Below are 12,169 nucleotides of genomic sequence, written 5' to 3' on the forward strand. Positions count from 1 at the left end.
TTTCGGCTTGTGCTGCCAATAATGCTACTCCTACTTTCTTACTCTTAGCACTGCAAAGGGCGCCACCAGGAAAATGATTTTGTATCTTCTGTCCTGCTGCCTACAATGAATGCGCTTGTCGAGTGATCCCGGCTGCCGGACTGCCGGACTGCCGCGTCGTCTGCTCCTCGTGTCGTGTCGTGTCGTGTCGTTGCTCCGATGGCTGTGCGACTCTCTGGCCGTGGCTGTGCAATGGCACCAAAGTCATTCTCTGGCCTGCATGGCATGACAGCCTAATGATAGCACCCACCATTCTCCGAATCGGGGTGCATGCGACGCTGCTCGAGCCCTATCCCGACCCAGCTCACCGTCTCCCACGTCGTCTCGCGGGACCTGCGTGCCTCCATGTCGTCACCAATGAGTCGCATACTCTCGTCGCCATCACGTGCTGCACAAGCCTCGTGCCCTCCGCGCGGGTCCCATCGCATCGCATCGAGATTGCCTGCCCTCTCGCTCTCGCCCACCGTCTTGGATAGGGCTGCTGCTCTGCTGTTCGACCAACACACATGTAACCCTCCCTTCCATCGCTGCAGCACCGACCCGCCGGTCACTGCCCATCTTCATCATGCCATGCTATGCCTGCCAAATTCCCACTCCACTCCGACTCGGAATCCCCATCTGCGCCCAACTTGGTTTTTCGCTGGCTTGTTCCGTCGCCAGCCAATGGTTGGCTGCAACTCACCGCGAATGGCGTCGCCCAGCGTCCGCCCCTCAAACGGTGCCTGCTCGTTCTTCTCACCGTCTGGCTGGCCCGACTAAGATTGGCCGTCTGTTGTGTCCTTTCCCACATGGCTTCGCTTCGCAGGCCTGATCTTCACATTGAGTGCTGCCGTGGTCACTGAAAAACCCTGACAGGGATGGCTGCAAATCCTTCGTCACCTCTACCAGAGAGATGCCCGTATACGACGCCTGTCAAGTCAGGCACGCTCCTCGAAACATTCTCAGGGTTTGCGCTCGGCTCGCAGTCAGCATTTCTTTGGGCCCAGTGTTTTGTGTGGGAGCGCGGTTGAGACAACCGATCCACCACGGCAATGCTTTTTTCGCCTGGGCAGGCAGGCAGGCAAGCAGGCAAGCAAGCAAGCAATCAAGCCTTCGCTTTCGCTTTTCCCCTTTTCTTTGTTCACCATGCCATGCCATGCCATGCATGCCTGCCCGGTGCCTGACCAGCGCACCAACGTGGCCTGTCGTCTCTGCTAGGTGTTGGCTGTTGGCTGCGCCGGTTTGGCGGAATTGGCGAGCGCGGCGCCAGCTCCCGCCCATCTGTTCCAAGGGTCCCCTCGTCAACCCTTGTGCTGAATCGACGGAAAATTAGAATAGCATCACACGGCACTTCATCCTCGCTGCCTCAGACTCGACGACGCCAGAATTGCTCTCGTTTGGTCCTGCACGCTGCTGATGTCGTCGCATTGCTAATGTCTGGTGGGCCAGACCAGACAGAGTGTGGACTTGGCATTCCGATAGACTTTGACGCGGCCAAACGCCTGACCGAACAAGCGACGCTACTGCAGAGGATCGTGCTTGTCGCTAGGAGTTGCTGTCTTGCCCACCTGCTCGCACCACGACAGGCCGAGTCCCACTGCCATGGAACCTCATCATCTTGGCTTCATCGGTTAGGCAAGCCGTCGATGAGGCTCTTGTGCTCCTCAGCCAATGCCTTTTGCTCGGCTCTTTTTATAATTCCAAAATCCCCTCAGCTGGGATGGAACGCTGATCCCGCGCGTGGGTTATTGCGACACGGTTGCTCATGATTTTTCGCCTCTCTTCGCTCGGAAGTCAGAGCCCGCGCAGCTGGTAGGAACGGGCAGAGGAGCCAGCTCCGGACTGGCAGGCTAGCCAAACAGGGGTGCGCAAGGGTCCGCCGCGAGCGCAATGGAAAAGGTACCCCTGACTTGATGGCCACTGCGCTGCCGAGTCAGGGCGCAGCAATTGGACAAAAAGTCTCCACGGTCGCAGACGTGAGGCGAGCTTTGGCTCCTGGAGCACCGGCATCTTCCTGACGCCGCCGCCGCTTGCTTTCCCCGGCCGTGCCCTGCCCTGCACCGCACCGTACCGTGGCGTCGAGTCGACGAGGGCAGTTGGAGGCACTGGGGTGCCCGCCTGACTGGTTAGGCTCCGCATGGGCTAGGTTGGAGACTGCCAAGCATCGCGGGGCCCGGTGCTGACGCCGCTGCAAGGGCATCCCTCTCGTGTGCTATGGCCACGCCTCTGCGCTGCCTCGCCACATGGACTCCGACCAGCACCACAGACGCCCTCATGTCGCTTGCTATCAAGTGCAAATGGCAAGGAAGACGGCGGCGGGGAAATGGTCGCTACCATGGTCTTATCGGAGACGCCGATGCACAATGGAAGAGTCCAAAAGCTACATAGTCAGGGTCCTGGTCTCCCCTGATCACTGCTTGGCCCATGGGTCTCGATTCATGCCGAATCAGGAAAGGCGATCGCCCCCGCATCTGCTCCACTCTGCTCTCCACCCCGCGACGACGACTCCAACTTTGTACTTCTGCTCGACGCGTCGTGTCCCACCTGCTTTTAATTCTTCGTCGCTGCGCAAAGGCGGACGACTTGCATCATCGTCACAACCGCTTCGATCGCAATTTTCCCTTCAGACGGCGACCCACCGGGCACTAGGCAGCGCAAGCTTGCCGCCAAAGAGCTAAGCGTGGGTCGACTTTTAGTTTGCCCAAGCGCTTCGCCCAAAGTTTACGAGGCGTCTTGCAGAAAGATCAGCCGTGCGCCGTGGCTGAGGCCGTCTGGAAGACAAGGGCAGCCTGAACAGAATTTTCCGTGGCGCCGGCGCCCTCTGCCAGAAGCACCGACGGCGTGGTGAGCAGGACGGCTCGTACCGCTGGAACCGCACCATGGGGAGGGCTAGTTCTCCAACTGCCACTTATCCTTCACTCACCAAGACTCGTGCTGCACTCGTCTGACGCTGCTCTCACCACCAACGGCGAGCTGACAGGCGACATGTTCATCCGACTGCTGTCTCCAGACGAAACGCTCTTGGGTGACGGGTGCTAAAAGCAGACAAACATCTTCTTCATCCTTCATCTGCACCTCGCGCACCGTTTCCCCCCCTCCATTGTCTCAAAGTGCTTACTTACATCAGATCAATAGACCATGCATGATGCGCACGTCACACAAATTCTATTTTTCTCCTCTTCTCCCGCTTCCCCACCAGTGCACCCACTCGCCATCCCAGCGTCCCTGCCCGCTTCATCAACGTACGGCACGCACCCGGCCTTCCCAAGCACCCGAATCATGAAAGAAGACTCGGCACCGCTCATGAAACAAACACAGTCTGGCCGGTCGAGGCGTAGCACACGGCTCTCGACAAGGAAACATGCACTGGGCACGGCTCTGACGGCACCTCGACCGCAGGCTAGACCGGACCCTTTCGAAGCCCAACACTCAGGAAACTTGCGGCCCGTCTGCCGCTTCCCAGTCTCCCGCCCATCCGCCTGGCCCCTCCACCTCCATTGATTGACAAGGCAGAGGAATTGGAGGAGCGAGCAAAAAGAAAGAAAGAAAAAAAAAAAAAAAAAAAAAGCATAAACGACAAGATGATTCGCCTCGCTGCTAAAACCGAGATCCGTGCGGCGCCGTCGGCCATGGGCGGGTCAATGCAAAGTTCCTTGATTCCAAACATGTTGATTCTCGACGCGCCTGCTTTTTGCACATCCTCGTCTCCACCGCGCCTGCTATGCCCTTTGAGCGCCCCGTTCTCGATCCCATCTGAAAAGCGCGAGCCATGTGCACTTGATGCGCCGGGGTCTCCTTTCCTTGCAATCTCTTCATGCAGCAGCTTGACCATCATGATTGTTAACGCTAGACTGCCGGCCCCAAAAGCGTCAACCCAGGCCAGTCCTGCTGACAGGCCACTGGGAATTTTCGGACAGCGGCCCTCCTCCCACCGCGCTGGGCTGCGCACCCGACCGGCTGGCTGGCTGGCTGGTCGCTGGCCGGGCTGAATAAAAAGACGATGAGAAATTACCCTGTCTAGCCGTTCGACAGCCGGCGGAATAGGAGCCCATGCAGCTGGGTTGTGCTAGAGAGGGATCACCGTTCTCTCGGCCCATCACCTGTCTGTCGCCCGTCGTCATGGTGCTGGTCACTTGATGGGGCTGACTGCAACCCTCAACGTGCGCGGCCGAGTTCTAGAGCACAGCGCAGCCCGACCCAAATCGTCAGCGCTTAACCTTTTTGCCCCGTTGGTTGCGACGGACAGCTTTTCGTCGGCTGGCTGTGATCCAATCAGCTGCGAGGGGGGAACCTGCGGCCGCTGCGGCCCGTCTCCAGGTTTTTTCGTCTTTTTTTTAGCTCCCCCGGTCGCGTTATTCATATGAATGTTGTTGTGGCAAGAGTCGCCGTGGTGGGTGAGCAGTAACAAAGAGAGATGATGTTAGGTAGGCAGGTTGGCTGTGGTTGTGTGCAATGCAGGCTGTGAGGTAAGCGCTTGTACCGAGGCCCTGTCTAATTTTCTGGATAATGTTGGCAGTCGATAAACGAGGGCTCTTTTGGCCGGACACTGGTTTTAGCAACATGTCGGACAGAGACAGCGAGAAGGGAAACGCGAGGTCGGCACGCGTCGTCTGCAGCACAGGCCTCGGGTCAAGTCACCAAGTATGTCCCTCCACAACCGACGTAATACGCGGGGGCCAGAAAAATCTTGCCAACCTCCAGATCGTCCGTCTCCACTCTGCGCTGCTTCTTCCCTTTCGTCACTCTGTCTCAAAGCGTTTCGTTTTTGTTGGCACCGTCTTCCGTTGAACTGCCGCTACCCACACGCGCTCCGAAGCCACCACCTCACTGCAGCTACTCTGCTTGCCCGACCTCAATCATAATACACAATCTACTATACGTATACGGTCTCTACTTTCCATACCCTCCTCCTCCTTCTTTCACCACTCCACCGACGCCCACCCGCCGCCCCATCTCGGTAGGCTGCATGCACGCCCACGCCCAACCAATACCCGTCGGGCCATGGCCATCGGATCCGCACTGCGCTGCAGCACCACCGCGCCAAGCGATATTTGAAGCCACGCAACGCAGAAGAAGAAGATCGAGCGATGAGCAGGTGGCATTGACCAACAGAAGCGCGTCGACGAGGCGAAATGATCGTCGCAGGCAGGCAGGCAGGCAGGCAGGGCGCCCGCTTGCCTTCTTTGCCTACGCCTCATCCATCTCACCCACCATCCCACCCCTGATTTCATTGCCTCGCGGCCTCACTGCTTGCGTCGTGTCCTCTACTTCTCCCCTTTCCTCTCACTCTCCCTCCCGCACTCGCGCAGCGCATTGCCGCCGCCATGCCCCGCCGATCAGGCACGCCGCCCGCCCACCTGCTCGCTCGCTCGCGCGAAGCTGCATTCATTACCTGTGTGTGCATCCGCGGTGGATAAGCACATACGTATGTGCCCTGCAGCCAGACTGGCTGGCTTATCCTGCCCTGCCCTGCCCTGCCCTGCCCTGCCCTGCCCTGCGTTGCTCCGTCCCGTCTGGCTGTCTGTCTGTGGTTACGTGCTACCATCGACACATGGAAATGTACGGAGGTACAGTGCGGCGCTACGTTGCTGGGTGGGTGGGGAGTCATTGGAGATGTGCGATTGACACTCTTTTTTGCTGTCGAGTTTCGGGGACTGAGAGGAATTGAGGATGCTTTGTTTACATACAGGTTGCGTACTGTACACTAGTAGGTTTTCACTTCTCCTTCTTCTCCTCCTACTCTTGATCTTTTCTCTTTTATTTACCCTTCTTGGTAGACTTGAAGGCCTGCCCTAGAACACGTCCCTCCCTCCCCCCATCCGCTGCACATCTTCCGCACTGCATGGCATGGCACAACATGGCGCAAAGCATTGGCTACGTCACCTTCCCTTCCCCTTCCCCTTCCCCGTGCCTTCTTCGCCTCACACATACCTCGTTTCTTTCTTTTTCCCGCCTCATCCTGTCTCTTGTCCCTTCAGCACCCTCGTATCCACACACATACACCTCACATCTCACACCTTCGGCGAACCGGCCACCAGAACACCGAGCCAGTTGATGAACCGAATGCACAACTCACAAAGCAACGTTGTTGGCGAACGTCTCCACTTTTCCCCCTGTCTGTCTGCCTATCTGCAAGCGTGTGTGCGTATGCTGTATGCTGTGGGCGCTGCGTGCGTGCGTGCGTGCGGGCAGGCAGTGCCTATCCGTCCGCCCGCGCGCAATGCGACATGATGCCCATGCGACGATGATGGATGATGGATAGGGACATGGCATGGGCATGGACATGAGCATGGCGTAGCAGTGGGCCCTGCGTGGTAGGCGTGGCTTGATGCAAGCAAGTAGCGGACGGACGGACGCGGTGGAACGTCATGTTGCTGATTGTCGATTTCATGGGTGGATTGGAAATGCTGAGAAAGCGATTTGTTTTTGAGGTCGTGTGTGGTTGTAGATGATGGTTTGGAAGGGGGTTTTTTTTTTTTTTTTTTTTTTTTTTGGTTGTTTGTCTCTATGGATGAGGGAGACCTAGTAAGCTACCACATCATCTGGTTGTGTTCATGCAGCATTTTTGCCAGACTCGTTTGGTGGATTAATTTGTGGTCCTGTCTCATCTCTCTTATCATCTTTCCTTCCTTCATTCTCTTGCTCTCAAGTCACATACATGCTCCTCGCCGTCCATCCCCATCTTCACCTCTGAAACAGAGAAATCTTTTCCGCACCCATCATTGCTTTTTCCCATCTTCCCCTCCTCCTACTCCTCCTCCTCCTCGTCCTCTTCTTCTTTTCCAAATCCATCAACGACCTACCCGGTTCCGCGGTCCCACGGGTCCCCCCAGTTCCACCTCCCTGGTCGGCCCAACACACACACACACACACACACAGCTCCCCCACGCTACCACGGCACCAACCCCACGACACCACGATCCGTGTCTCGCAACTCAATCAGTCAATGAGTCAAGGAACCAAGCAGACAATTCTTGATCGTCTATGCGGCAAACGGCGAATACCGCACCGCACCATCGCTTCCTCCCTCCCTGCTATCTGCGCAGTCTATCCCAGGTCCAGCCATCAAAAGCAAGAGGGAAGGGAAGAAGCCGTCTGTTTGTCTTCCTTCTACCCTGCCTGCCAGCCCTGCCCTGACCTGCCAGCATACACACACACACACACACACACACGCATGCATGCATGCACGCACGATACCTACGGTACCTGGTTAGCCATCCATCCATCCATCCATCCATCCAGACACGTCTGTCCGTCCGTCCTTCCGTCTGGCCGGCCCCTGGTGCCTGACTTCCTGACCGCCCGAGTAAGTGCGCAAATGCACCAGCGCAGCCCAGACGTTTGGGAGAGAAACATGGCCACCGTCCGCTCAACACATGTGAAGGACGTGTACGTACGGCTTCCCCCTTCGTCCAGCTCGTCATTTAAGGCCTGGGTGTCCGATTCGCCATGTGCAATGCTGCGGCGGGGAGGCGGAGGTGGTGAGGTGCATGTGGGTAGTAGGTACGCGGCAGCGGCGGCCACGCACGCATACGATGATGCGCTGGTGTTGGATGTGCATGAGGACTGACTGACTGGCTGGCTGGCTGGCTGGATGGCTGGCTGGGATGGGTAGTAGTGGTGGTGTGGAAAACAGATGTCTTTTTCTCCTGTGTCGATGATGGTGAGGAGAAAATACTGCACTGCCCGCCGTCCTCCTCTCTTTCTCTCTCCCCTTGTTGACGTCTGGTCAGACAGTCAGACAGCTTGCTTGCTTGCCTGCTACCGTAGGTACCAAAAGCAGTCAGTCGACTCACGCGTTCAAAACCAGCTCTCAGACTGCCTGCTTGCCTGCGCCGCCACACCCACGCAGCAGCAATTGAAGCACGACATCCACCCGCACACAGATCCTCCATTGAACCCACCACCACCACCCCCGCACACCGAAACAAGGAAATAACATCTCAAATCTTTCCTAACCCTCGCTACCACCAGGTGTCTTTTTCTCTCCATCTAATTGGCCACTTCTTTTTTTTTTTTTTTTTTTTAATTACATTTATGCCCACTCACTTACTCACTTGTTCACTTGCTCACTTGCTCACTCGCTCAGAAGCAAGGGGAACAAAGGCGGACAGATAGGATGCAGCTCGGCCGGGAACCTGAAGGAAGGAAGATCAGGGCACCGAGGCGGACGACCATTGTCGGACCCGTTCGCAAGGAGAAGGATTGGCGCTGTGCGCGTGCACGCGACTGATTGATTGCCCGATCACTTGGGTAGGTAGGTAGGTAGGTTGGTTGGTTGGTACACTCTTTTTGGAAGCGAGTGCAATGAATGCGCTTTTGCTGCTGCTGCTGCCGCTGCTGCTGCCGCCGCTGCTGCTTGGTATGTATGAGAGAAGGGTTTTGCTCCTCTCGTTTGCACGGCGCGTGAGGAGGTGATGAGTTAGTTGGTGCTTTGCTTGCTTTCTCCAAATGCACACTCGCTTCGTCTGTCTGTGACGTGGATGGGTGCGTAAGGTAGGTAGGCCCGGGTACCGTGATCCAGTGACGACGCAGCGGGGGACAATGCAGGGGCCGACGGGACGACTGGACGGACGCCCGCACCCATGTACGTATGCATGTATGTCCGTCTGTATGTATGTCCGTCTGTATGTTCGAACGTACTGACTTTCCGTAGGTACATTCGATCCAACGCGCGCGACGCCAGGCGACTCAATGCGACGGCTTCGTCTACCGTACCCATGCCATCCATCCATCCTTCATCCTCATCCAGCAGTCAGCAGGCAAGCAAACCAACGATGCCAATGCCACGACGAGCCGAGCGCTGCACCACTACCGTACTCGAGCCTCATCATCTCCTGCCACCACCACCACCACCACCACCACCACCACCACCACCGGCGCCGGCGGCGGTGAGTGGATCCGTGTTCCGTCAAAAGCCGACGTCCGTCCCTCCATTTTTTCCATCCACAAATCCCGACCGCCCGGTCCGCGTTACATTGGGCAAGGTAGGTAGGTGGGTTTCGTTGTCTTCCGTCCTCCGTCCGTCCTGCGTCCGTCCTGCGTCCGTCCGGTGCGCCCGAAGGCGGGCAGGCAGGCGGGCGGGCGGGCGGGCGGGCGAGCGAGGTAGGTGACACCAGACAGACAGGCAGGCAGGCAGACAGACAGGCAGACAGTCGGTGTCGGTGTCTGTCGGTGGTGTCGGGGCAGGGCAGGGCAGGGCAGGGCAGAGTGAGTAGTGGGTGGTAGGGTTGGGATGTGCACGCGCCCGCCGAATTGCTTTGGGACTTAGTTGCTCGCCCGTGACTGCTAAGTGACATTTGGGAAAATAGTAGATAGACGGAGCGCAAGCAAGCAAGCACGCACGCACGAACGCACAAGGGACGTAATATTGGCGCGTCGTCGGTCGTCGCCTCGTCTCGCGTCGCCTCCTCTCCTCGGCCGAAGCGAGCGAGCGCAGGCAGGCCAGGGCAGGGCAGGCAGACAGGCAGGCAATAATGAAAAATGCACGCGTGTTGCTGCTCTTGTGCAAACACGGTGGTGCTCAGTCGACGCGCACGCGACGATGGGGAGACAGACGTGCTAGGCACACCTAAGTAGCGGCGACGGAGGAGGTGGTGGTAGTGGTAGTGGTAGTGGTGGTGGTGGTGGTGGTGGTGGTGGTGGTGGTAGCAAGCAGTCATCAGTCGTATTTTGGCCTCCCGGCTCTTTCGTAACGACGGACCTGCGGTAAGGTCAGTTGGCTGGGTGGCCAAGTGTTGGTCGACCGACGGACCAACCAACCAACCAACCAACCAACCAACCAACTAACCACGCGTTTTCTCAGTCTGTCTGTCCTGACCATCGCACCTGTCGTGGCCCGCTCGCTTCCTGGCTGCCGGGGACGACGGATTGATTGGCGAGCCGTACGTCTGTGTTTGTTGTGCGCCCATCATTTGGCGGGCGGTAGCGTTCGGCTCTCTTTCTTTCGCACGAGGCACTCCTTTCTTGCCATCGTCGTCGTCGTCGTCGTCGTCGTCCTCCTACGACAAGGTGAGCAGTGGTGGGTGGGCAACGAGCGAGCGAGCGAGTGAGTGAGAAGGTGGTCGCACAGAGCTTTCGCATAGCATTCCCCTTCGAAACCGGGCAGCCGAGGGAGGCCAGCCAGGGCACAGGGCAGGGCAGGGCAGGGCAGCAGAGACGGAGAGCGACCAAGAAGCCCGCCGTCCGGTCCCGTGCGCACGTACGCATGTAGAAGCATGTACAACGCGACGCTTTTGCCCTTGGCCCTTTTGACTTGTACGTAGGAGCAGTAGCAGCATGCCAATGTCTTGGAAGCCCTCCCTCGTCCCCTCTGCCCCAACTGGGCACCATCTCCGCTGCCCGCCCATGGAACAAGCGGACGACGAATGGTTGGCGTTGGCCTCCGACGTCGTTCCAAATCCTTTCTTTCTTTTGCTTTTTTTTTTTTTTTTTTTCCGTCGAGTCTCGTGCGCTGCGGGCCGGTGTGCGCGGCGCATGTCCGTTGTTGTTGTTGTTTGGCCTGCTTGCCCGACGACGTCAGTCTGTCACTTCACTGTCAATCAGTCAATCAATCGAAGCCCGCCCTCCGCGCTTGTCGTCCACCTTCCTATTCATCCTCCACTAAAGGTTTCAAACAAAAGAAATCGGACTCGGCACACCCTCGCCTCCTTCTTGCCTCGCACCAGTGCCCGACTCATGGCGTATAGCGTGCCGCTCTGCGCTCCTTCTTGTACTCCTGTTTCGTGTCGTCTCTCGGCTCCTGTGCCATCCGCCATTTCCAGGTGCCGTATGGTCCAAAGGGGGAAAAGTCAAGTCAGTGTCGAGTTGTCGCGAGCTTGCTCTCGTGCTCGTGCGCATCTCTGTGTAGCGGACAAGGACAAAGAAGAGCCAAAAGCCAATGATCAAGTGCGGAAGAGGAAGAACAGGAAAGGTGTCGATGCTTGGCGACTGACGAATGAGGATGCGTAGATCAAGGACGACTATGTGTGGAGGAGAGGGAAGGGCAATGTAGTCAGTCAGAATCAATGCGCCTTGCCCTGTTCGCTGTTGATCCTCGATCTCCCACCATCACCTCGCTCTTCTCTTTTTCCAAATACTAGAGCATGCGCGTGTGCATGCTGCATTTGTGATTCTTCAAGCATCCTCTCACCCCCTTCCACTGCACTCTGCTAAACTCTCACTGCTATGCTCCGCTCTGCCTCATTCGTCAAATATGCACATGCCTCTGTGTGTGTGTGGTGACTCATGCATAACGAGACGCAGCAACGCATCCAATCAAAGCGAGGCTCTAAATCTTGAACCCACAAGGTAGCCAATAACGACGTAGCAGACAATGGAACATGTGTATAGAACGTCTCAGACAGGAAGCGAAAGGAAGGCGTCACGGCAGTAGTGAATGGGATCAGCACAGTCTAGAAGACGGATGGACCGACCGGTCGGTGGTCATGGTGGTGAAATGCGTTGCAGATTATGGGGGCACGATTGACGTGAGACAGTGGACCGGAAAAGAAGAGCAAAGGACCTTGGTTTTCTGTAGAAGGATTCAATCGTGTACTAACACCCCTCTTGCGCTCACGACTGGCAAGGAAAATTGGCGAGGACCACGTAAGATGGTGATTGATGCCTTGCTAACAGTGCCCTTCTGCTGCCTCGTCCCCGTCAGCAAGCAAGCAGGTACCACCCCAGGAACAAAAGGGGGATGACGAGAGATTTCCCGAGCGATTCCGACGCAGGGGTCAATGGTTGATGGAAAGGGGAAAGGCGAAAGCGAGACAAGGCTCGGCGTGCTTGCTCCCGTAAGCCTCCCGGCTTCTTCTTATCCACTCATTCGCTCGGTCGCTTGCGCGTTTGCCGTGCAACACTGAGATGGATGAGATACGGAAAGATGTTTTTGCTGCCAACTCCAGATGATGATGACACTATTCGCGTGGGTTTCCGTGTTCCCGTGTCGTTAGTCGTGGACAGGAGATGTAAGGGCAGCGTAAACGCCGGATCTCGGGATACGAGCAAGCGGATACGGGGATTGTCGCAGTGGCGGCAGCATACAGGGTGCGGTGAGAGACCATGCTTCAATTCTATTCGGTCATAGTGAAAGTGAGAAGCAGGCATGTCGTCCTGTATTTGCGTGCGCGTTCCGACGCCGGGGTTTTGGGTACTGCGAGATTCGGTC

At 57.2% G+C, this 12,169-nt stretch overlaps 4 protein-coding genes across 4 annotated transcripts; 3 read left to right on the forward strand and 1 right to left on the reverse strand.

The window, feature by feature from the left end:
- The first annotated feature begins 4,895 nt into the window (after nt 1–4,895).
- On the forward strand, nt 4,896–6,117 carry IWZ02DRAFT_178667 (uncharacterized protein). The gene is made up of 2 exons (XM_066762261.1): nt 4,896–5,725; nt 6,057–6,117. The coding sequence occupies exon 1, from the start codon at nt 4,985–4,987 to the stop codon at nt 5,684–5,686; it is 702 nt and encodes a 233-aa protein (XP_066625163.1). The 5' UTR covers nt 4,896–4,984; the 3' UTR covers nt 5,687–5,725; nt 6,057–6,117.
- A 150-nt stretch (nt 6,118–6,267) lies between these two features.
- On the forward strand, nt 6,268–7,105 carry IWZ02DRAFT_178745 (uncharacterized protein). The gene has a single exon (XM_066762263.1). It carries the CDS (start codon nt 6,526–6,528, stop codon nt 6,994–6,996), a length of 471 nt encoding a protein of 156 aa, XP_066625164.1. The 5' UTR covers nt 6,268–6,525; the 3' UTR covers nt 6,997–7,105.
- Nucleotides 7,106–8,337, reverse strand: IWZ02DRAFT_178744 (uncharacterized protein). The gene is made up of 2 exons (XM_066762262.1): nt 7,815–8,337; nt 7,106–7,743 (listed from the first exon to the last, which is right to left on the reverse strand). Exons 1-2 carry the CDS (start codon nt 7,911–7,913, stop codon nt 7,216–7,218), a joined length of 627 nt encoding a protein of 208 aa, XP_066625165.1. The 5' UTR covers nt 7,914–8,337; the 3' UTR covers nt 7,106–7,215.
- Nucleotides 8,267–9,163, forward strand: IWZ02DRAFT_444182 (uncharacterized protein). Its single transcript, XM_066767088.1, has one exon. It carries the CDS (start codon nt 8,604–8,606, stop codon nt 9,129–9,131), a length of 528 nt encoding a protein of 175 aa, XP_066625166.1. The 5' UTR covers nt 8,267–8,603; the 3' UTR covers nt 9,132–9,163.
- The last annotated feature ends 3,006 nt before the right edge of the window (nt 9,164–12,169 follow it).

Source organism: Phyllosticta citriasiana (genome assembly GCF_038021145.1).
Source record: "Phyllosticta citriasiana strain CBS 120426 chromosome Unknown IWZ02scaffold_3, whole genome shotgun sequence".
In the NCBI taxonomy this organism is placed as follows: Eukaryota; Fungi; Ascomycota; class Dothideomycetes; order Botryosphaeriales; family Phyllostictaceae; genus Phyllosticta; species Phyllosticta citriasiana.